This window comes from Nipponia nippon, unplaced genomic scaffold, assembly GCF_047370975.1.
Source record: "Nipponia nippon isolate SJK-2023a ecotype South Korea unplaced genomic scaffold, ASM4737097v1 scaffold_7, whole genome shotgun sequence".
NCBI lineage: Eukaryota > Metazoa > Chordata > Aves > Pelecaniformes > Threskiornithidae > Nipponia > Nipponia nippon.
Window position 1 is genome coordinate 33,384,943 of NW_028262391.1, and position 25,763 is coordinate 33,410,705.

At 38.7% G+C, this 25,763-nt stretch overlaps 1 protein-coding gene across 5 annotated transcripts in view; it reads left to right on the plus strand.

The window, feature by feature from the left end:
* Window positions 1-25,763, plus strand: part of CBFB (core-binding factor subunit beta) — a 45,220-nt gene that overhangs the window by 14,076 nt on the left and 5,381 nt on the right. The window contains exons 4-5 of one of the 5 annotated variants that reach the window (XM_087740046.1): window positions 9,733-9,849; window positions 15,809-15,935. In XM_087740046.1, coding sequence (XP_087596172.1) covers window positions 9,733-9,849; window positions 15,809-15,935 — 244 coding nt within the window. The remainder of the gene's footprint in view (window positions 1-9,732; window positions 9,850-15,808; window positions 15,936-25,763) is intronic. The other 4 variants (XM_087740044.1, XM_087740047.1, XM_087740045.1 and 1 more) reach the window with 4 other exon arrangements.

The following is a 25,763-nucleotide window of genomic DNA, read 5'->3' on the forward strand; positions in this document are numbered from 1 at the left end:
ACTTTCTTGACAGAGCATTCAGAGAAGCAGCATGATTTTTTTTAAGCTCTATTCTGATACCTGGAACTTGAGAATCAGACTTTTGAGGAAGTAGCACATACCTGCTGTAAATTTTTTGAACTTCAAGAAAATGAATCAGTAGGTGGTTTATAGGGAATAAAAATAAATCATGCATAAGAATTTAAATCTGTTCCCCTCTCCCACGGATCATACAGCGTTGGTTCTGTCCTTTCCTGGTCTTGTGCTGGGGGAATTCTTGTTGGATTTTGGCTAACTGAAGCTGTATTTATATTATTCGCTACCTTTATACTGTGTTGGTTTTTTTTCAGGATTTTGCTGTTTGAAGAACTTGGTATTAAACATAGATCTGAAAGTGCTAATTGCTCTGTTGAAGAAAATTCACAGCCATTGCTAATGATGTTTCTCTACAGAAGCTGATAATTTTCTACAGAATAATTATGACACTGAAATTTTGTTGGGTGATGGAAGCTAAGTAGTTGCTGTGTTATACAAAAGACACAAAATTACTAACTTGCATTATTTTAAGGCTTGGTGCAGTAGTACTTGTTGAATAAATGTTCATGCGGTTTCTCCAGACTTGAATTCTGCTTAAGGGGGAAGGGTGAGGCTGTGAAAGTGCTCAAGGACATAATAAAAGCCAAAGGGCAGAAGAAGCAACTTTTTTTTTTGTCCTTCTGCTCAGGTCAGTTACTGGATGGTTTTTATTAGTTGCTTGCCCATGTTGTCAAAATCAGGTACATTCTAGTTGAGTATACTTGCATTACATGTTTCAGACTTTCAGTTAAATACAGGTTTAATAGGCTATTTATTTGCACACAGGTAGCATGGTGTGTAAATGATACGGTTTGGATAAACCTCTCTTTCTAAACTCTCTATCGGAGTTTCTAGTTATAACTGCTTTTTGCTGTGCTATTTTCTAAAAGCTTGAAAAGAACTAATTTCCCAACCAATTTTGAAATTTCCGTCTGGAAAATGTGTTCTGTCGACGTGGCAGAAAACAGTGTGTGTCCCTGTTAGTTAACTGGTTTTGTGAGCATAAGCATTTGTCAGTTACATGCATGCATACTTGCAGCAGCAAAACAGCAGCAGTCTCCTAGCAATATTTTGCTGCAAAAATATTATTCTTTTCAAATGTTGTAAGGAAAAATTGGGTCTTTTTTTAACGCATGCTGTTTTGGGAGAGTAGATTTAAAATCCAGCATCTTTCTCATGTAGAATCTAGTGGTAAAGATATACCAATAAAAGACTCGGTAAAGTTTCATAGGGGAAAACCCCAGCACGTATTTGCCTTTCAGGTTATCCTTATGTTCTGCTCATTGCATTTTTGTTGATTTTCAGTTCCAGCTATATGGTCATGTTTGTCTTTTTGAAGGCAAATGGTGTGACTCTGGGCATGAGATGCATTTCACGTTGGGAGGCATTAGACCTTTTTGTAGTGACACTGCAAAAACAAAACTTTGCTTTGTATTAGGGGTTTTTGGTGGTTTTGGTCAAGTGTAGTGTATGTTTCCTGCTCAGTCCAGCAGTTGCAATATTTTGAAACTGTGTCTGGAGCCTTATTTGTTATTAAATGAGGAGTATAATTTCTATGCAGTAGCATTTTAGTATTTTTCTCTGTTAACTTCTAAGCATAAGTACTGACCAGTGATCTTAATCCAGGAATAAAATGCCGTAGTCTCCACATATCTTAATCGTGTTTGTTCTGACATACTTAATGCTTCATATTTGTTCTTAGAGACTTGGTTTTTAGTTAACTGAAATAGTAACCTGCATAATTTAATGAAACATTGATCTGCTTTCAAAAAGGAGTCATGATTACATAGTTGGGTTGACTATGCAGAAAAAAACCAACAAACAATAACCAAAAAACCTAAAAAATACCAGGTTTTCTAAAAGTGACTTGTAAATTCTGTCTCTCCAGTAAAGTGAGCAAGATTCTTCTGCTGTTCTTTTTTGAAGTTTTAGAAACCAAAACAAAAACCATCATTGTAGTGTTTCAGTAATACAGAGAGCAAGTTGAGAGAGGTTTTGTCACAGTCCTGATACTACTTACAAAGGCATTTTTAACATGAGTCCGTACATGGATATTTTTACTACATAGAATTGTAAAATGGGTTGTGCTGCATCTGAATTTTATCTAGATGGGCATTTCCCGAAACTTTAGTTTTATTTGTAGTAAAACCAGGTGATTTATATAAGCATACTTAAAAATTGGCCAAAGTACGTAATACCAGACAATCGGGTTTTGCTATGAAGTTGAAAATTGTAGCAAGTGTTTTCTGAGATGGTTTTCCAGTTGTGAATCGGAGTGCATTCTTTCCTGAGGGAATACACTGAGGGAATGCTATCACTTGTTATCCAAACACCTTCTGCTATAATTGGAGAGCCAAAATATTTTTTTGTGTTGGTGGTGGTTTTGAATGGAACTTATGGCACAAGTTTTTTAAGATTTCCCCCCCCTCCCCCCCCTTGGCTGTGAAATGCCTTAAGCTAATGTTTCAAGCTGTATTTGAATCACCTTTGACATTAGCATGTATATATAGGCATGTATAAATGCATAGGTTTCCCTAGAGGGGGGGAAATGCATTTAAGAGTCTAAAGCTTGTATTAAAAAAAAAAAAATTGTATTGCTCTGACTCCTGAATCTGGCAGGTACAGTATTTTGATAAAGGTCAGACTAAATTAAAAATCTTTCTGAGAAATTAATTCATAGTTATAACTTTTCTAATACACTTTAAGCTTTAAATTTATCTTGATAAGCTCCAGTATGCAGAAGCAGAATGAACAAGAGATATATTGCTCTAAAGGGGGGAAGATACAGGGGTTTAAAATCTTTAACAACAATTTTAACTGCTTGTATACAACAACCCCCAGCAAATAATAGTTAAATTAGTTAGCCCTGTGCTCAGCTATTTTTACTTGTTGCTGTTAAAATTCTAGTATAGGCTGTTGGCAATTTATGGGATATTTTGTATTTCAGCAAATTCTTTTCTTCAAGATATCTTGTTCCTCACAGTTGGTGAGTTTGTATTTCCACTGTTTTTGTGATCTTAAAACATCATGGTATGAAAGGCTGCATTTACAACTTTTATTTTCTTCTTTTTTTTTTTTTTAAGCATAACAGTCTAGATTGAGACTCTTAGCAAGCATACTGTTTTGTTAATATTTCTGGCTTTGCTTGAGGAATTGACCTTTGTCATAGCTGATGAAATGGAGTAACCCTATTTCATTTTGAATGTTAAACTTTCTTTCCAGAAATTCTTCTTGTGGTCTGTAAAAACGCCTGGTTTGTTGGTTTTTTTTTGGTTTATTTGTATTTGTTTTTTGGGTGGGTGTTATGGCATGTGTAGGTAACATAGAGGAAAGAGGAAAATTAGAAATTGAAATGAGCTTCTTCCAAAGAATATTTCATGTACTACAATAGGCCTGGTCATTCCTGATCTTACCAGGCTCTTATCAAATTATTTACACAGTCTAAAGTTGCAAGTGAAATGTCTCTGTGCGATCACAAAAAGGAGGAGCTATAGGAACAGGTCACAGGCCGAGAAACGATGGTGCTGGGCGCTGCGGGTGGGCTGTGCCCACTGTGGTGCCCCTGGCAGCCCTGCTGCTTGGCCGGCACCGTGCCGGCAGGCCCGCCGTGGCAGCCGCTGGTGGACCAGCAAGGCCCTGGTGCCGGTGGTGTGGTACAGCTGTGACACAGGGGCGGCCACCCTTGAGGAACGTGGAGCTGTATTCATTTTGAAAGCCACAGTTCGGTCATCCATGTACAACTGTTTAGGAAAGACTCTTGTTTTGTCAGGAAGTATCGCTTCCTTTGCGTTTCTACAAAACAGTGTAAGGTTTGAATTTTAACAAAACCTCATTTTCATGTAGTGGAAGCTGTTTCAAGATGTAGCTTTCAAAATAACTTAGAAAACATTTTCCTTTTGTGTTTAAAGGAAGACTAACGCTTTGAGGCATGAGACAGAACGATTGATCTGAATTTGTTAGATTTTTGAGCTCCTATGGTTTGTAATGATGCGTCTATTGTTCTAAGATTAAAAATGCTAAAAAGTCTATTTCACTCATAGTGACTTTCTAAATGGGATTCTTGTCATTGTTTCTATTTACTGTTTCATTCCCAGTTAAAACTATGTTACAACGTTTTTGTTTCAGACTTGGACTGACAGACTCTGCTGTAAACTGTGTCCATGGCTTGGTTATTTTTCATCAGTTTCTTTTAAAATATGAGTATCTAAAAGTGTAGTCTGAGGCCTTGTATGGAGTCGTCAGCCTTTGCTGTAACTTCGGTTGTTATACTAACAAAGATACTATTCTGTTTTGCTCCCCAAATAATTGAGGATTTTAGTGTATAAATTCTGTTGCAGAGTTTTTCTGAAACTTTTTTCTTTTTTTGCCTTCCATAAATTGCTTCCTCTCTTATGCTCTGCCCTCTTTTGAAACCCAGGCTAGCAACCCGTCTCTGATTATGATAGGCAAGTGGGAGCCCTGGTGTTTTTGGGGAGGGAAGGCTGACTCAACTTTACATTTCAAAACAGTCATGCCAAATCTCTATGGCAAGACCACAGCATTTTATTTATGAAAATGTATATATACTCCTTTAAGATTTCTGTTAAAGGAAATGGACGAATGCATAATCTCCTATTTTACCATTTTGAATAGGTAGTCTCCTTTTACTCAGCAGTGTATACAGACCATGTTAAGAGAAGCTGAAATGATGGGGTTAGCCTTAACTGATTTAACATCTTTCTTACTTGGAGTAAATGTTTACAGCTGTTTCTTTCTTAGTGGTCAGTGTTTCATATATGAAGTCACTGGGGAGCCTGCTGTTTAAATATTTAAAAGTGGGGTATGATTCAGGGGATGGTGGGGTCAAAACTGGGAGGTACGTACTTGGCTCGGCCAAGAGAGAGGCAGCTTGTGTGCGCAGTTATGAATGGGCAGATGTGTGTGTGATGAGGCAGAGGGTGAGTCAGAACTGAGCCTCTTCTGAAAGAATGCGTTTTGCTCCAGCGTGCTGGGAAAATGAAAACAGAAGGGAGGGGACTGCACCACTTCACTGGGGACCGGTGTTTCCTGGGGGGGGGCTGAAGTTGGTCCCAAGGGTGGCGGTGGCCGTTGTCAGCGTGCTGATTCATTAGTCAGTGGGTGGTGAGAACTGTGTGCAATCTCTGGGGGAGGAAATGGCTTGGTTGCTTTAGGGAGAAAGAACATTTTCTGTAACTGCAGGATGTGTGGATGGAGCATGCAGATAGTGTATCTATAGCACATCAGTTAAATACCCTGCTGTTGTGAGATAAGGATTTACTAGAGGACTAAAATAGGATGTGAAACTGAGGTTTTGGGTCTTGTGCTCAAGTAAAGCAGCTTTTTTTAAAGTCATTGAGAATTGTCCTCTATCTGCTTTACTATATTCAAATCAAGTTTGATTTTTAAAATATGAACGAATGGTGTTACAGGAGCTAAGTCCCTGCCTATTTTTAATAACAAAGCTAACTCCCAGTTAGTGGGAGTTGGAGGAGAGGGTTGCTCATTTAAATAGAGATGAAAAGAAATAACAGATTAGTTGAAAGAGTACAAAAAGGAAGGTGAGATACACTATATATTGAAGGTGTGGCACAGAGGTCTTTTGAGATCAAGCCAGCTGGTACAGTGAGAAAGAACAAACACAGCTCAACAACTCAGAGCCTAACGTATTCATGCAGCACCTCGTCAAGTTCACGTGTGTTTATGGTGCTGTTCATCCTCCATCCAGATAATCTGCAAGGAGATAAGAGTGTTTGCTCTTGCTGGTTGTTCAGTCAGCAGGCAGAATATTTGTTCTAACACTAAAAGCCTGTTTCCAATGTAAAAGTAATGTCTACTTTTCTCACTTAAAAAATTCTAATGCTATTTTGATTTGTAGTAGGAGTTTGAAATGGAAGGTGTAGTTTGAGGTGAAATGAAATTTTTGTAGAACAGCCACCTGAACGAAAATTCACCTGGTATAAGCTAGTAAAAATTGCACATTTCAGTATGTGACAGTTTACCTTGGTCTCAAAATCTAACAAACGAATTGGCTTTGGCTGTGCCACTGTGTGGAAAATGCAGGTGCAAACTGAGGGAGAACTTGTTCTTGTCCTTCAACATGTGATAATAATGCTTAACTTAGTTCTACAACCGTCTACTGTCACTGTCAGAAAAGCCATACCTTGTCTGGTGTATAGGATGGACTGTACTCTGGAAGGAGACAGCTGTATAATGTATCTTTTCCTCTTGTATGTCCCTATAAGGGTGTGTGTTTATGTATCATTAAATTCACCCACTGAATATGAAATTGGTAATTGCCTGACTTCCAACCCCTCCTTCTTCCTACTGCTCTCTAGTGCTTTTCACCTAAGTGTCTGAGTTTTACAAGACTGACTTCCAGGTATTATTATGAGAAGCACCTGGAGATGTGGGGAGGATTTATAAAATTATATAAATGCAGTTAATCTGGGGTTAGCAACAAAACCTTGAAAGAGTTATTCTAACAAAGACATCCTTTTATCTACTTTTAATCAAATTGTATAGCTCAGTAATATTAAGGGGGAAGTTGGGGTCTTTTGCCTTTGCTCTCTTACTGTGACTGTCTTAAGGCAGCTTTCAGAATAGAGAATTCTGAAAGCTTTTAAAAGACAACTTTGTGCTGGATTTTGAGGTGCCATAACAGATCATGTGCTCATAGACGAACAGTAATTTATTAATAATTCTGTTAAGTTCGGAAATTGAAAGGGAACCAGCATGGCTTTATCTGAAAAGAAGGAAATCTGTGGTTAAACCGTTTTGGCTATGGTCTTAGGTGGTTTCCATTCTCCAGAAAGAGGAGAGGGGGAAAAGGAGTCTAAATTCCTTTCTCTGAAATAAAGGAAAAAGCACCAGTATGCTTTATTGTGTGTTTTAATGAGAGAAAAGTTCCTGCACAAGCGCATGTGGTTTCAATACGAAATATATTAAATTTGAATGATTGTATAGTCATTTCAAAACTCAAATATCTTGCTAAGGAATTAATCCTTTCAGAGGTGAAAAATGTTCATTATCTGAGTTTTGAAGACCTACTGAATCCCGTGGTGTAAGGCTTTAAGGGCTCTGATTCAGGAGCAAGGGCAGAGTACTTTATCTGGAAAGGTCAGGCTGCATGCCAGTGGTTCACAAGCTGCTTTGTCAGCAGCTCAGCTGTTGGTCAGTGTGCTTAGGGCAGATAGTAGGCATCGGCAATCGCATCGGCCCTGTCAACTTGTTTCCCTTTTCCCCTTTGACTTCTGAAGACTTTCACAGAACTTCCAGCACTGCTCAGGCTTCCAGGTGATGCGTAAGGCGTTGCATTTGAAGTACGGAGCCCCCGGCAGCTGCCTCGGAGCTGCAGGCTGTTTGCACTGAGCTACGAAGGTTGCACATGAGGCACTGGCAACTGCAGTGACCAAGGCAATTGAACAGCCGCTGAAATGAGGCAATTAGTGGCAGCATAATATTCCTAGCCAAAGAAACAAACAAAAAAATACTCTCATTCTGGACACTTTGAAAAGCTATTTGTCATATGCCCCCATGCTTTTGTTGTGGGCCGGAAGGATAGGGGAGGCCAGGTGAAATGTAAGCCCTAAATGAAGATGAGCAAAATGCTTGTTTGCTTCTGCAAAAAGTAACGAGCATTAGAGTACAGACTGTTTCATCTTTACAGACCCATAGTTAAGTTATGCTGCTTTTTTTTTCCTTTTTAATTATTCTGCATTCTTCTTAGAATAGAATGACTTTTGATTCTAATAGCCTCTTTAACTGTTTTTCACTTTTAAACTAATTAAACGCATCTATTAAATTGATGGTACGTACTTCGTTTATTTCTTGTGAGATGAATGAGTGAAGACTGTGCTGAAAGGGAGTAATGTTGTATTTTGTATGCTTGAAATGATTAATCTTGAAATGAGGGCTGTGGGAGGTGGTTTCCTGCTAGTCCACATCTTACTCATGCTGGTTCCGACGCCTCTGCTTGCAAAGGCTGTTGGCTGGTAGATCTGCACCCTGCATAGTGTGCTGTCATCACGGAAGACATAGGTGTGATGGCTTGCATAGCTAGTCTGTGAATACAAGGACAGAAAACCAGTCTGTGCTCTCCTTAGTGGAGACCCTGCAGTAGGAGAGCTGAATCAAAGAAGATATGCTTGAACTAACTTTTATTTCTTTGTTATTGAGCTACAGCATATTGTAGTAATTAAAACTTCTGGAGTATATCACTTTATACTGAAGTGTGCTAAATTGTAAAAATCAAGTTCAGAGATTAAATGTGTATTTTCTTTGGCAAATAACATTACTTGTTCGTCATTTGGTTTCATGTTATTTGTTCCCTTTCTTCTACTTATGGATTTCCTTTCATGTTGTTCAGTACTTAATTTTACCAGGACAGCCTTTGCATAAGGAAGGCTTACCTTCCTTCTGTAACTCTTTGCCTTTCCTTTTTCTGCTTGGGTGACCTTAGCTGGTAAGTGTGGGACTGAGGCACAGTCCGGGCAGTTTGAAATGCGCTGTAGCGCTAAACATCACTTATACTTTGGTGAGGATTTGACAGAAGATAGAGCTATTAGAGGAGGTGCTGTGTGAAAATTCCCCTACCTAGCTGGGCCACTCCTGAAGACCAAAAAGACTTGACAGGATTTTGATGTCTAGGCAGTCTTTCAATCTGAAGCGAGTGCTGGCCCGTATGCTGGTTTGCCTCTCTGGCAATGCAGCATAGACAAACTTCTGTTCCATGAGGGGTTTGACTTGCCAAGTAGGCTGAAAAAACTACCGGAGGTTGTTTTTTTTTCCTTAGCAATTTAGATAATTCTGCCTTTTTTTTTTTTTTTTCTTTTTAAGGTTGATGTCATTAAATATAGGGCATCAAACTCACTTAGTGTTGTATTTGCTTCTTTTTAAATTTCCTGCGGGGAGATTAATCTCTGGTCTTTAGAAGGGGAAATACTTCTGCTTTAAATCACTGTATCATCTACCATTATCTAGATGTAGGGCCTTAAGCTCATGCATTATTTCTTGCTGCAGCTCAAGGCACTGTGCATGTTGATGCTGTAGATGGGTTTTGATCATCTGGTGTTGCTTCTTTTGCAAAGCCTTTCACAAATGCTAGAATAGACACAGGAAGACTTTCTTATTTTTAGCATGGTGTATATGTAGTGTATTTTACTAAACTCTGATTAGTTTGTAAATTTGAGGAGTACTGAAACTGGTGCTTGTTCTTTGTTGAAAGAGCTCATGTATTTGGGGTAAAACACAGTGCTTCTTGGGGTAGGAAAGCCTGTGTTTGTTTAACCTTTTAAATGTGCTGTAAAGGATCCTCCCTGTCTGGCAGCATGCCACTTTCTTTGTGACACGAAGGTAAGCTGACAAGAAAAACAGTTACTTTAACTGAAAGCAGTAACAGAGTTCTAACCAAATCCTGGTGCACGCCAGTTTATAAAATGAGAACACAGCTTAAATTTATTCCATCCAGTACAGTAGGCAAAAGTTTACAGCACTCACTTGATTAAAACGAGTTCTTGGAAAGGAGGCAGGAGAAGCTGTTAAGTGGAGTCTCATGTTACCAGCTGGTTTGGATGTTCTTCTAAGAATACGTATAGAAGCTTCCTGCATCAGTATTTTCATTGTGCAGGCATATGTGTAAATGCTTTCAAATTCATAGCATCTGTTTTGCTTTTATTTCAGGTGTACTTGAAGGCACCTATGATTCTCAATGGTGTCTGTGTAATCTGGAAGGGCTGGATAGATCTACAGAGACTGGATGGTATGGGCTGCCTGGAATTTGATGAAGAGAGAGCTCAGGTAAGACGGTCTGCCCAGGGCTGCTGTGCCTTAGACGTTTGTTTGTCCTTCTGGAAGGAAACACGCAGCCAGCTAGTGATCACGCATTCTAATTTGCTTGTTTTCTGTCTTTACTTCGACTACAAATTCTGAAGAAAATTTACAGTATAGAAGTTCAGAAATATGTGGTTGTAGCTAAACTAGTGTTTTAATTAGATCAAAATATTAGGGGCAGGAATCATCTGTAGTTTACAACTTTGTGGGTGACTTAGCATGATTACTGTGCTACAGAGTAGTAAATCTTAAACTATGTGAAAAGCTGTGTCTGTAGCTTGAAACAATTTAACTGGCAAGTCTATTCTAGCTGTTTATTTTAAGGCGGTTTTTGTAAGCAGCTTTTTGTTTTAGTACCTATGGGGGGTGTGAATAGGGTTTTTTCATTTGTTCTCTTAACAGTGGTAGACTCTCTGCTCTGTTACAGTATGGCAGCTTTTGAGAAACCTGCTTTCTACCACCAGAGTGACTGTCTAGCAGCTGCATCTTTGGACATGCACAAGAACAGAGTAAACACAGAGGAAACGACTATTTAAGTGCATATCACCTATGTTTCACTTAAACAGCTGTAGGGTTCCTCAATTTAGTCAGACTCGATACAGGCCTTTGCTTTTGAGATGTAGCTTGGTAACAAAGATACTCAGCTGATATTAAAAGCACCGGGTTTGTGCAGGCTTCCACGCAGATCACCTGTCTCTGCAGTGGATAGTAAATTGGATGGAGTAACATCAGTTACCAGAGTTATGACTTACAATCTATAGTTTATGGTGAACTCAGCAGTTCATTTCTGTAGTTTGATAATTTAGAAGTGTAAGAACTATATGAAGGCATGGTCGAAAGTGCTTCTGAATACAAGGGTTTGTTAAGCATGCAGAGAAAAGAAGAAGGGTGAGCAATTTCCTGCAGCCTTTTTTTTTTTATCCCCAAGTTCTGTATTGGTACTCCAGCAAATGATTCTTAATTTACTCTGTACTTGTATATAGACATTTTCTCCTGACTTCTCTCTGAAGACTTCTTCTTTCACCCAAGACCATCATGACTTCCCCTAACTTTTCTGGAAACTTGAGTAATTCACTTTGAACCATTGTTCAATCTCTCTTAAATGGTAACTCTGTCTTTTTCATCTTGATAGCACAGTAAGATTGGAGCTTTCTTTATCTCCTTCCTTTTGTTCTCTTAAACTCAGGGACCCAAACCAAGTCACTCATCTTAATAACTGAACTGATTGGTGTGACACTGGTGATTCCCTTCATCTTTCTTTGTTACGCCTCATGTATTTTATACATATGGGTGATTTTTGCAAAAACTTATTATTCACGCAAACTGTTTGCTTTTCCAAATTACCTTTACTTCCACTTTGTGCCCCCCTGCCCCAGGGCAGAGAGTCCTCTGGGGGATTGCTTCTGGCAGTTGTGCACTGGAACAGAGTTAAATAAGGATGCATTTTCCATTCCCGCTGCGTGCCTCTTGTTCTCAGCCCTCACTTCCTTGCAGTTTCCCTTTTAGTTGTTCTAGAGCCACCGTTGGTCACTACTTAACAGGTAGGAATCCTTTCATTCCACCTAAATACAAAGAGCACTCCTCTATTCCAGGCATGCAGAACTGAAGGGCATATTGATTAATTTGTTTCTGTTCAAGAGCTGGAAGTATTCAAATAAAACTTTCTATGGCGATATGTATAGTTGCAAGCTTTGTGGTGCCTTGCCTCTCCCTAACTTAAGAGACCCATTTGCACATTAAGATCATGTTATTGTGACTATGTTCTGGGTTAAATCGAAATACTTTGTGTCAAAACAGTGTCTTTGAAATAGTCACAGCACTGCATGCTTTCTTCAGGATGCCTAGAAAGAGAGGGTATGCTATTCTGAGAATAGTCCTGCCACCTTTTGTTAATCTGCCAGAAAAGCCACAGAACCAAGCTTTTACTTGAATGCTGCTGTTTGCTATGGCATTCACTCCTTCCGAAGCTGGGTGCGGCATTTGAGCTAGCTAAGTTCCTGTTGCAGCAACGTGCTCTTTGGAAAGAGAGTAACTGGCGTAGACTCCATTGATTAGAAGGTCTTTAGACTGCAATGGCTTACAAAGCAAGGTCAAATGTAGATCCCCGAGGACTGTGGAAGATAAATTCCAAGATTCTTCATCTATGACAGTTCAGTTTGATACAGAACGCTAAGTCCCATGACGTCTGAACTGAGAGGAGGCTGATTTGAACCTGCACTCAGAATGGGATAGTGTCACTCTTTTCCAAAACTGGATAGTTCCTGAAAAAAGTGGGCACCCTTCCAAAAATGGAGGGTGACCCCCTCTCAGGTGACCTGTGGGTTCAATTTTTCTCTTTTTAATTTCCTGATAAATGTTTTTGCATGCTCTTGGATTATTTTAGCTTCCCGATGTGTCTTAACCACACTTAAGAATTCCTTTTTGCTGTCTTCAGAAAGTGTTTATGCACTGAGCATGTGATTTTTTTTTTTTTTTTTTTTTGTGTGTGTGTGTGAGGGAACGTATGCATGCTCTCCCGTGTTGGTGCTTTCTTGAGTTTTGAGTACAGGGTGCTGAGTTGCAGGTATTACACTGTGGATCTACATAGATACGTTTGCACTCAACTGCAGGTGTGTAATTTGTTTTCAGTTTGTGCTTCTCAGCGATTATGAGGAGATCATTGGTCATCTTATTTGCTGCAGTAGTAGCAGTACCTACAGTTACCCATGTCATAAGGCACTATACAGACACAGAGAAGTAGCTGCACCCTTGATGTTGCATTGTGTCTTTCATGTATGTATTTGTTAGTATTGTAAACATTTGGGCAATCTTTTACATTCTTCAGTTCCCTTTTTCCTGTATCTGTCATTTTGCTTCCTTTTTAAAAACTGTTTTAATATTGCTGGTGACAATTGACCTAACTTTGATCCCAAACTTTGGGACTTTGATCCCAAACTTTGGGACTTTGATCCCAAACTTTGGGACTTTGATCCCAAACTTTGGGACTTTGATCCCAAACTTTGGGACTTTGATCCCAAACTTTGGGACTTTGATCCCAAACTTTGGGACTTTGATCCCAAACTTTGGGACTTTGATTGCAAAATTACACTGATGCCAGAACAGGTTTAAGTGCCTCATACTGTGCAGTGTAGTGCCTGTGGTACCTACTGTCTTTTGTAATAAGAGGTCCTATTGGCATTCACACACACCACCATATGCACCCCTTACTCCCATTTTCTGGAAGGCTTGCCTTATACAAATGTAATGCTCTTGCATTTTCCTGTCTCTTACCACTTCTTACTAATACTGGGATCGGATAAAATTTTTTATTGCTGCCACACTTTGGAAATTATACTATCCTTCACCAGGTCAAAAAATATTTTGGGAAGAAAACCCACATGCGTAACAACAAAGTACTTTAATTGTAACTTTTAAACTAGCATTCTTTCTATGGAATTCACAGCCTGTTAATGTCTTACTACTAAGCAGTCTTACTTTTTATTACTGGAGGCCCTGATTCAGCTGCTTGTTCAGACTTTAGTGGACTAACACACACAAACCTCTACATAGGTGCTTGAATATCTTCCCCATTTGGGGCTGAAATTCCCCTGGATTTGATATTTGTCTTGAGTGTCATTGAAAGACTGTTTCTGCCTTCAGTACTTTGTACCTCTTCTGTAATAGAGCATTCTTGCTGCGTAGGTTTGGTAGTTACAAGTGGTGGTTGTTCTCACAAAGTCTTCTCCTAGGCTGCTGGGGGGGCAGTGTATGTGTATGAGTGGTGGTGTGTTTAAGCTTCTCTCTTCTTTTTTGTTTTTCTGGGTTGGGGAGGGGTTTGTTCTGTTCTCATGTTGATCTGGCTCGTGTTTTGCTGCTGCTTTTTCTTCGTGGATTTATACCAGGAGCATTTTTATTGATTAAAACTAAGATGGATAAATGATTGGGTTTCATACAGCCAAATTCGCTAGACTATAATTACTAGATTTGAGTGACTTTTGTAAAAATAGTTTGTTAAATTCCTGTTGTATAAGATCCTGAGATGTTTGTTAATTTCTGTTACAACACATCACCAGGAGTAGAGCAGAATTTTTTACTTTAAAAAAAAAAAAATGTTTTGTGCTTTTTTCCCCTTTCTCAGGCATCAGTAAACCAGTGTTCTAGCTGTCGACATGTGTTCATTCTGAATGTCAACATACTGATTATTCTATGAATTTCTAATTTAGTTTCTTTTGGTTACGAACATTTCTTTAAAATATTCTGGTTGAGGCTATATCTTAGCCTTTTATTTCATGACCACTTTAAATGATGGTAAAATGCAAAAAAAATTTTTTTTTTTTAAATCTGCTTTCATTTAAGTCTGTTTAAAAAAAAGAGGGTAATAAAGACATGCATAGCTTTTGTAAATTAGAAATAAGGCAGCTTTTCTCTAGTCATCTGGGAGACAAGGTTATCTGTTTTATCTCTATCCTTCTGCATAATTAAGAACAAACTTACTTTCTACTGTCTGACCTTGGTTGCTATGCATTGCATGAACATTAAGATAGCTATAAAGGGCCAAATTCTACTTTTAAGAATAGTAGGTAGTGTTAAAATGTTATCTTATTGGCAGCTTTAAACATTGCCTTTCAACATAGCTTTCTGGGGACCTGGCTGTGTGGAGTTATTGATTGGCAGATGTTTGTATTTAACTGTGTTAGGCCACGAGGGGCACTCATTCACATCATTTCACAAAGTAGCTTCACGGTGCACGATTGTGCCGATGGCAAAAGAAGCAATTTAACATTCTCTCAGACTAGAGATGCTTTATCTTAAATTAAAAAATTTATGCACTTAATCCCTTGGTATATTAAAATTTAGTTGGGTTCTCAACATGTTTTTGTCCTCTAACAGTCAAGGTTAGGAATTTTTTTTTTTTTTTTAAATCTATCGACTTGGAGATAACATTTGTGTGTATGTGGGAATCATAAGCAGAGTTAGTAGTAGTTATAGCTGAGGAGTTGGGAGGGGGAGAAGCAATACAGTTTATCCCTTATTGTTTTGTGGAACCTCTTTAGACTTGACTCTTCCATTCTGAACGTCTTAAAGAGTCTGGTGGGGAGCAGAGCATCTGTTTTCATTCTGAGCAAAATACGTGCTAAAAGGTCTCTTTAAGAGAAATAATTTGTAACCCGATTAGTAATGGCTTCCATATTAATAACACTTGATTTAAAACCTTTTCTAACACAAAGTATGATTCAAAGGATTTTTTTAAGCATTAATTTATTAAATCTATTCCTGTGCATAAGCCACTGTTGAAAATAAAATAAACAACGGGGCTGTTGAAAACCTGCAGGTTTCTTCTGCATTGTATGTGAATGTGTACGAATTAGTGGAGGAGTAACTTCTGCTTTGCACTTTCTTATGCATCTCAATTTAAATAATGATACACAAGGATTATGAATGTTCATACTGATGCAGCTTTTGATAAAATGGAGGATTTATTTGGTTGGTAACTTAGATAATACTTTTTGTTAAAGGACGGAGAATTAAATTACCATTATTTATATAATGATGCTAGTGAACTCTGTCTAGGTATACCTGTGAATACTGCCTTCAAAATTACTTTTATAAGGAGAATAAAATGTATTGCCTCTTTCTCATAACTTTTGAGAATTCCTAGCTTTTAAAAAAACAGCACCTTTAAAAATTACTTTTGAAAAGCAGTTCTCCTTTGAAAATGTATTTTAGTAGTAGCTGTGTTGCAGCTTTGGTTATCTACTGCATTGATGAAGGTGAGTGTTATTTCATTAACCGATATCGGCATTTGCTGGAACTCATCTGTGTTCTAGCAGATTCTGTAGGGCATACTTGTCTTTGCTGCCAAGTGATCCCTAATATTCAGAAGAAATGTGATCTGGTAGAAACGAGGGTAGCCTTTTCTGTCACTCTGTCTCATCTGGTTTGGTAGCAGGAGGATGCATTGGCACAACAAGCCTTTGAAGAAGCTCGGCGAAGAACTCGTGAATTCGAGGATAGAGACAGGTCTCATCGGGAGGAAATGGAGGTGAGGGTTTCACAGCTGCTGTCAGTAACTGGTTAGTACTTTCCCAAAACTTTAGATTGTTTCCATTTATTTGTTTGTACAATGTTGTGTATTTGCTGTTTGCTGTTCGATGTTGTCATATGAAAATGCAAAATGCATTGTTTTTAACTCTTGTAAAATGAATTTCAAGTTTTCAAAGTTTTGATAAGATTTCTCTGATTTTATCCTTTTTTGCTTTCTGTAGATGGCCTTTTCTGTGGGTACTTAAGCTGTAAGGCTACATTTGTTCACGGAGCTGCCATATCTCCCTCAAAGGATACTTTCATAGCAGAGAGAGGGATCTTTTGCCCCATGCGTTTCTCATGAACACAGGAAAGGCTTTGGGAGCTGTGGGCACCTAACTTTGTAGCTTGCTATCCCATGTTGTGGGAAGTGCTACCAGTGAATTTAATCAGATGCCACAGTGTGCTTTCTTGTACAGGCTAGTTTTGTTTTCCTCTCAACCTTTTTCTTGCTGGCGGGGAGTCTTACTCCTCTATTTCACTGGTGTAGTTCCCTCTGTGTTGTTCTTTGCTTCTTTAGGGCCCCACAGTCTTGAATCTTGTTCTTTCTTGACGAGAGCAGAAATTACTGGGATCAAGAAAAGAGGAGCCAGAAAAGGGAATGGAAACCAGCTGCTCTGAGATGTCAGAAAGGCAAGAGCTGTAAGAGGACAAGTAATACGTAAGGAGAGTTGGCACGTTAAGGCAGGCTGTAGGTCAGGCAGAGAATAGGGAGAAAACAGAAACACTTTGAATTTCTTTCCCTTAGTAACTGTTTCCTACTTCCTGCTTCATCAGTACAGCCTGACTTTACCGTAATCAAATGTGATCAATCTGCTGCTTCTCAGGTTTTTAGAAAATTCGATTATTGTTATTGCTAAGCTACTTTTCCTCTGGCATCTTCACTGATAATTGAGATGATGAGACAGATTTTCTTCCCTTCCAAGTACAAATGGAAGACACTGAGCTTGAGAATGAGATGGAAAAGGTAGATGCAGAGAATAATATCTCTCACTTTGAAGGGATGGCTGATGTGCATCTCCTTGCAAACACTGATGTAGCCAGGTCAGATGTCAGCTGTAGCAAAGGTAAAATCCTTGCCTTGGAGGCTTCACTGCCACTGGATCCTTGGAGCAACAGCTAGATTACCTGAATCATTCTGTCTGTCACAGCATAGCTGGAACCTGCTTGTAAATTCAGTTTAAATGGAAGGCAGAATTAACTTAAAGCTGTTTGTGAAGATCTGTGGCAGCCTGCCTTAATTTTAACAACACAGTAGGAACTTTAAGCCTGGCCTTATGTCCTTGACCTCAATTTACTTCAAGCTTTTCTTGATTTATTTTCCTTTACTGTGCCCTTCTTCCCCACTCCTGTTACAACAGAGAAGCAGCCGTGTGCTTACTGAATGCTGAAGGTTAAAAAAGAATGAGGCTTCCTGAAACAACTTCTGGAGTTCTGTGAGACTCATTCTTTCCTCTAAGTGTAGAAAACACTTATTTGCAGCTAGGATGCGCAAAAGCTCTTTCAATTAACAGTGAGATTGAGGTAATATCGAGCATCTGGGGTTTCATGATAGACATCAAAACTTGTGACACTGAGACACAAAAGGCAACATCCCTGGCCAGCTGCAGGAGCTGCATTAAATAACTTCTGTAAAGACTCTTGCTTTTAATAAGACAGCAGGCAGTTTTTATTAAATTATGTCCTTATTAGCTGCTAGTACCCATTTTCTCTTAAAACAAGATAGTCACTGTCCCAGCTCTAAAGCACTGGCATAGATCACCTACAGAAAGGAAGAAAAGGAAAAATTACTGACTTGAAATATGTTCAAGCAGAATGAAAAACATTTTCAAAGGTACTTCAAACTTCTGTGATATCAAATACAGGTTTTTATAATTGCAATATGTTTTGTTATGCATACTTTATTTTTTATTTTACTGTGCATGTTTAATGTGTATAACCAAGAGATGTTTGCCTCAATTACTTGTAGTTCTATAATTGGTTTTTACATTTCAGTTTTCATTTGTGTGTTTGGGGGAAGATGTCCTGGCCACGTATCTGGAATGTTTACAGATGAGCTTTAGCACTCTGGATCTTAGGAAGGCATAAAAATCGGGATCTTTTGGGGCGGGGTGGGGAAAAGAGAGACTTACAGTGCATTCCTAAGGAGGAATCAGGATTCCAAACCGTTGTTTCCCTGACTTTCACTTCAGTTGTATTCTAATGCAGCATTCGGGCAGAATCAAATGAATTTTAATCAATGAGCACTTACATAATGTGCTCATGGTCATCATATAGAATTCTCAATAGAAAGTAATGCATAAATGTGCATTCCCATGTTTGTTATATTTATGGCCTGTGTTGAATTTTCCAGTGCTCACACGCTTGGTCAGCTTGGAAATATGGTTTGTCAGTTGTACCCTTCTGATGATTGCGCTGCTGACAGCTATAAAAACATGAGTCCAAGCTGTATTGTGTACTGTTTGTGTGATTTCAGTAGGTCAAATAATATCTTTGGTTGCACTACAGAGATGGTACTTGAAGGTTTTTATAGGGCAGCTAGAAAAGGTGAGTTCTAAGTGTGCTCAGTGAATTTTTGTGTATGTTACACTACACACAGATGAAGATCCCCTCAGCATAATCTTTTTAATACAATATCTATACACCTTTCATCATTACTAAAACTTAAATTTTTTTCTTTCCTGCTAAGCTTGGCATGGACAGTAAAACTCAGAATTGCCAGACCTGGAACAGGATCTCATCAGTGTTAATGATTGTTTTAGGAATTGCAACAGTGTATAAAATCAGGATATTTCAGACAGTAGAACTACAGCTAAAATGCCTTTAATAGAGACCAGATTCTGCTTCAGTGGGGGAGGGAAGGGGAATCCTGCAATATTCCACCCACTCCTACCCAAAACAGAGGCGCCAGCTCTTTGGAAACATTTATCCATCCAAAGCCTGGCAGCATATGAAAATGATCAGATTCAATTCTTTATTTATACAGCTTTCTGTGTAGAAAAGATTCCCTGTTCTAAGTCTCTCCGTAGACTTTTAAAACAAAGTGGTATATCCTTGCCTAGGAGTGATCGGCAAAGGTTGTCAAAAACAGTTAAAATGGCTGGTATATGGCGGTTGGATATTAAAATGGTAATACTTTGAAGGGGGGGGAATAGCAATTGCCGTAACAATTCAGGAATAATCGCTATACTAATTTTCATTTTTAAGTATCCTAAAAAAACAACAACAAAAAAAAACAACCCTGAGAGTGCTGTCAGGTTTGTTTGCTTTCCTTTCATCACATAGTATCCCTTCCGTTGGTGACTTCATTAGCACAACAGATCTTTATTTTAATGAACATATTCTTTGCATCTGAGGGCAGAATCAGTAGTGGTTGGTAGGTTGCGCTTGAATTTCCAGAACTGATCATGGTTTTGTGCAATTACAGCACTCCTCTAATGTAAATAGGGTGTGAGTGGATTTAGGAATTTTCACTGAAGTTTTTAAGTGGCTCTGAGTTGAACTGCATTCTGTTATATTTTTAACATAGTTTCAGTTTTGAATACAGGACGCTTTGGGGTTTTTCTGTCAACTTATGTAGCTTGGTCACATCAGATACTGCAAATTCTGCTCATTGTTCAGGATTCTTCTGTTTCAGAGATGCTTTTGAGGTCAGTGAGTGTTTCTAATGAATGCCTTCAAAATTAATAATGTATTCCAATGGCTTTCACTTTTACAAAAATGTTGGAATGCTGAGACAGTAAATGCTTAATGATACGCATGAATAAAGACCTTATCCCCAGTTAAAGATTATTGTAAAAATAAATGATTGTATGAAGCTTCATAAGTTTAGGAGCACTGAGCTACTTGGCAAACTTGCACTATTGAATGGCTTTGTACCAGTTGAAGGCAAAGTTCTCTTTCCATGACCAAGTACCGCACCACGGGGAGCTTGGTCCAAGGCCATTACTTTAGGGGTGTATTTTGGAACTGATGCCATTGAATATGAACTTGAAGTATTTGTATGTTTCCCTTTGCCAAACTGATAGAAGAGAGTGAGGAGACTGAAAGGATATCAGTGAGGCAGATGCTTAATTTTCATTATCTCTTTATCCCCTTGTGTCTTGGTTGAGAGAGTCAAAACTAGTGTTTTCTTCTGTTTGGTATGGTTTCGGTATGAATGACCAGAGTTTGATGTCAGGATAAGAAGTGTTCTGCAGAAACTACTGTGAGGTTGCTGTCCAGATGTGCTTGAATCTTCCAATAAAAACTTCTGCTTTTTATTCAGTGTTCTGGCCATAGTAGCATGACGCAAAATACATCACACTGTCGAGAATGACTTTGAGAGGCATAAACAGCCCCCCAATTGGTGAAATTAGATTACATTGAAGGTAATGGCCTGTGTTCAGTCCAGAAAAGCAGCAAGAAGGTGCCTCCTGCCAGCTTTTTACTGGAGCAGAAGGGACAGTGGTGGATTTTCAGCAAGGGGATGGATAAAGAGAAGAGGCTATCTTGTGTGTTGCTGTGTGCAGATAGGGTTTTTTTGTGAACACTTGTTTTGGGTAGGTGGACTGTTAATGTCAAAATGATCTATTTGAGTGTGCAGTTTATCCTACTCTGTTACTCTTGAGCTTAGCTAAGGATGTTCTACTGATTGCTTTACCTAGGGGTGGGTCGGATCTCTTCTCAGTTTTCCAATGCAATTTGTTCAACCAGCATTTTTGAAATGTCATATTTTTCTATTTTGTGTTCATTTCCCATGTTACGGCCATGCTCTTTATTTTAGCAACACTGTGAGTAAAGAGGCAGAGTGGTTTGCTCTTCCCTGAAACAGTCTAGTCCAGCAATCTGTCTGTTTGTGGTCTTGTGCTAAATATAAATTACATTAATGGCTAAGCAGAGCCATTTTAGGAAACTGCATGAAATTCCCATTTTAAAAACCTTCATTTTGCTGAAAAAAAACCCCACCTGTTTTGAAACTTTTGTTTCTTTCACTAGGAATCCCTCTCAATACAAAACACCAAAAAAACCCACCAACCCCACCCTTTAGAAATTGCTGGAGTAAAAATTTACCTAAATTTTAAATACTCAGTCCTGCCCTAGGTTTCTACATACTTTTGCTGTTTGTTGGGAATTATGTGTTGAAATGGGAGAGATGTATTTCATTTAATTGTGCTGAAATAATGAACTCTTAGAAAACAGGATTTTGCTACAGAAATGTAAACACTTCACAATTGAAACAAAATCAAGTACTAGGACTAACTTTCCTATTCTTCCAAGGTTCTAGACAGTGAAGTTATTCTCCCTTCTTTCTTTGAAAATATAATATTCCGATAAGGTCTTCTCCCCCTATCAAACTCTCTTACTTTTAAGGGTTTTTTTTCCTCAAAAATTAATTTGGAATTAATTTAATTACTACTTATTGTGTGTACTCTCCAAACTGGTAATGATAGAAAAAGAGTATAACCTTTAATACAGCTTTTTGGATGTAAAAGAAACCCAAACTTTTAATTCTTCATATGCAGTGGGTAGTGCAGACTTGGTATATGCTTGTGTGTGTGTATATGAGCACGTATATATTTTTTATACATATATATATATATCTGATTTGTTTATATTCAGGATGAATACAACATAATTTAGAAAAAAACATTAAAGTATGCGTATGAATATGTGTTGCTTCAAAAGGCTCTACAATGCAAGTACAGTACAAGTAGGGCAGTAATGTTATGACTAGATTGTTTCACAAGAACTTTAAATAGCTGGTATTTCTGTAAAAGTGCTATGGAATGCATATATCAGAAAAACAATTTGCGTTGTACAGAATCAATGCTGACTGTAGTACAGGGGAGATCAATCTTGCAAATCAGGGAATACTGTAATATAAGCGTCTTCTTTCAGTCAATGAAGGTTAGAAAGGGGCTGAGCAACAGAGGAATACTGTCTGGAGGCAATCAATATTAATTATAAATTTATAACCTTTATCAGCCTTCAAACAATACTTTCTAAAAGGGAGGACTTCAAGCTTTTTTCCCTTGGAAAAGAAGTTTTCATACAAAAGTAAAAATTTCAGTCTGTACTTGAAGCTCTTAAGAACTCTAATCTTGCCATGCTTATGCCTTTCTTGGCTTGCTGTTACTTTAGTCCAGTTACCGATGTGGTTTACCAGAACCTGCAGCTTCATGATAGCTTATAAACAAAGATGCAACCGTTGCAAAGATTTCAGGCAGGAGAGTGCATCAGGATTGGTAAGCAAATTATGCTACTTGGCCTGGTCATGCTCTATAGCTCTCCAGCAGCTGGTGCTGGGAGAGCAAACTCAGCATATAACACGATTGATGGGCGTTTCTAGTGAAGAGTACCCTGTTTCTAGGAAGTAGATCGTTGGAAGCTTGAAATGAAATCTTGATGGAGGTGGGTGCTAAACGATTTTTATCTATGGCCTTTGTCAAGAAAATTGTTTGTTTTGACTTTCAGTGAGCTTAAAAGGCAATGAAAATGGGTGTAGGAATAAAAGAGCATTGGGTAAAGAGTTCATAACATTAATCGTTCTGCAAGGACTTTAGTCTAGCATCCAGATCTCTTGCCAAATTTGAGAGACTGTTTTCCATTATTTGCATAATTTAAGTGGTACTTGACATTATAATTAAGAAAAACCAAGGCTACTTCTTCCCAGGTTCAAGTGAAAAGGAGAGATGATTGCAAAATGGATGTTACAGCCAGCAAACAAAGCAACTCTGGAGACTGGATCTAGGCTACGAAGTCTCAGGCTGATAGCTACACCTGCTAGGAATGCGGTAAAAATCGTATCCCCTACTGACTGCCAGTGGCTTATAGATGCAGTATGTAGTGATGATGGGGTCCCTCAGCTGCTGTAGCTAAAGTTGTTCCGAGAAGTGACGATTAGGAGGGAGAGTCTCTTCAAGCCCCCCAGAGACCTGACAGCATACAGGCTACTTCATCAGGCTGTGACTGTGACCAAAGAAGTTCTAGTATATATAAGCTGTCAATCTTACTGTGTTGTAGCAGCCCAGTTTTGCTGACTTTAATTCTGAGAAGGCTGAGTTTCCCCGCCCCTACTCTTCTGTCGAGTAAGGGTAATTGAAGTGGAGGCACGGCCAGCATTTTAACCATGTTCAAATCTCTCCGGGAGAGGTTGTTATTAACCAGCGGCTCAGAGGAGAGCTTTCAGTTTGTTGCTTTTCTTGATGTGGGTCTGCCTCAGTTAGCAGGACTAATGTGGAGATGTGCTTGACTGTAACTGGTCATTTTTCTGAGTATTGCTCTCTTTGTTTCAGGTTGGGGTTTTTTTGTGCTGTGGTTGTATGCTTTTTAGAAAAGTATCTGCAATGTGTTCTCAGGGTTTGTTGTTTTGGTTTTTTTAAATCCTTTTCAGGAGGTTGATAGTCCTTCTAAGAGAATCCAAATGTTCACTGTTTAGTTTTTCATAACATAGCCTGATGTTTCACTTATTTAGTAAATTATAGATGACGGATGCCAAGGCACATAATGCATCTGCTCTGTCTGTTTCAGCAGTATGGAGTTGCCAGAATGCAATTAAAGAATTGCAGTGGAGTTGTCCATGGAGAGACTTTATTTTGGCTACTCTTTGTGACAGCCCTTCTTCAAATTATCTCCCCGCTCCTTCCCTCCTCTTCACCAGTGTCCCAAGTTATATATGCAGTGCGTATTGTTGTTCTTGTGACTTCACTGTCTAGTATTGAGAGGTCCCAATTTTGCCTGCTGTTTTGTTGTTGGTTTGTTTGGGTTTTTTGTTTGTTGGTTTTTTTTTTTTTTAAGTGATTCATTGAAAGGGAGGGCCATCTTCATGGCAACCCTGTCCATCCTTACTAAATTTGCCTCCAACTTTCCCACTTCTGCTTTCCCAGAGCTACCATGTAAACCACACAGCGGGACTGTGTTGTCTTTTACTGAAGAACTCATGTGGTAAAAGGAGTTGGTTTGCTTAGGTATGTCGGAGGCCTCTGAACATGCATGGGAAGGAGGTAGTTATTTACAGGTGCTTTCTCAAAGCCAGCTTAAGCAGTTTTATTGGCACTTTTGAAAGCACAGTCAACTGCAGCATGGGCCAGGCTTGAGTGGCTGGAGGAGGAGGATGGTGTCTGACTGTCTTGGCTGCTGGAGGAGCTGCTTGTGTGCCTTCCTTAATTGCTATTATTCTGTTTAACTTAAGTGCCCCAGTAACAGATGTAAATGCTCCAACATGATCCTTGTCCAAAAGAGTCACAATTCTAAGTTATGATTTGATTACTTCAAGCTATCTTAATCTATTAAGAAAAAAATTGATGTAATGCAGACATTACTGCATCATTCTCTTGATAGGACTTTTAGCCCATACCAGTTAGCCTATATTTAGGCTTGGGAAAAGCTCAGAGATAACAGGGTTGAGAAGAGAATAGGTGTAAGAGTATTGCAGGGGATACTTTTTGCATTTGTTTACCCTCAAGTCAAAATGATTTTTTTAATAACTTTTCCTCTGGTTTGTCAGCATGTTATTACCCCGTGGTGTTAGTATGGTACCATACTGATCAGTATCAGGTCAGCATGAATAAATCTAGACTAGTATGTTACAGGAGGCTTTGAAATGGTTTTTGCCAGATACGTTCCTGCAGTTCTTTCAGTTGATCATCATACTGTCTCCAGTGTTAGAGGTTTTAAATGGCTTGTGGCCAGTTGTAATTCCTTCCGTATTGCAGAAGATTTGCATGGCTTCATGTGCTGAAAGCTGAGTGCGAAGTATTTTTGGGTATTGAAACTCCCTAGGTGTCCATCGCATTAACTATTCCACTTCAGGATATTTGGAAGGAAACTGGCAGTGTTGGTTAAAATATATTCATTTTTAAGAAAAAAATTGTGGTGGGATCTGTGTACTATTTACAAGTTTTTCTCGCAAGCAAATATTTGTGGTCCTTTCACTAAGTAGCAGATGAATAACATTGGTAGTAGTGCTTCTTCAAACTTAAAATCAGCATTTGACTGAAAAATGAAATATGCTGAGGTAAGATGAATAACTACTGTTTTCTCATGACTCATTATGCATGACTCATGGCAGAGTATTCCATTTCCCAACGGCAAAGATAGATGCATCTTTCTTAACTGAAGCGAGCCTCCTTAATCTTTGAGAAGCTGAGCTCATTATTCACTGAGAGTAATTCTGATGCTTCTGCATGGCATCATAAGGTATGCATTTCAAAAATTACAGCAAATACTGCGATTCAGAGGATTGGATTAGCTATGCTGAGAGTATGAGACCCCAAACTGAGAGAATTCTGGAAATTGCCATTTTTACATCTGTAAAAGGGAACTTTTAGCTTCCTGTAATAGACTGAGGAGAACTACCAGATACTATCATACTGGTACTCACACTCCTTCTGCAAGTGAGAGTTAAGGATCTTGTGGCATTTCTTAAGAAAGTTGTATTTTGCCCATTGTCTGGACAAAAATACCACCCAATGCCTGATGCTCTACAGCGTGCTTGCTGTCTGCTTACAAGGTGATTTCTCCTGTCTTTTTATGAGTGTTTTTTTATTTTTTAGATACATACGTATATGGTGCTTTTACTTTTTTTTTTTCCCAGCATGTAGAGTACAGTTGTAGTTGTTACATACTGTGCACATGAGCCTTGGCAGGTTGGTGACTGATAGAATAAGCGTGTTTCACATGTACGTATTCTTGCATAGTAGTATAGCACAAGTACAGGTGGGTGCCTGAGTGAGATGGAGCTGTCATTCCAACATGTTGCAGTTGCTTGTGTAAATCCCCACTTACTGAAATGCAAAATTACACCTTTATCCACATATACTAGTGTAAGATATTGT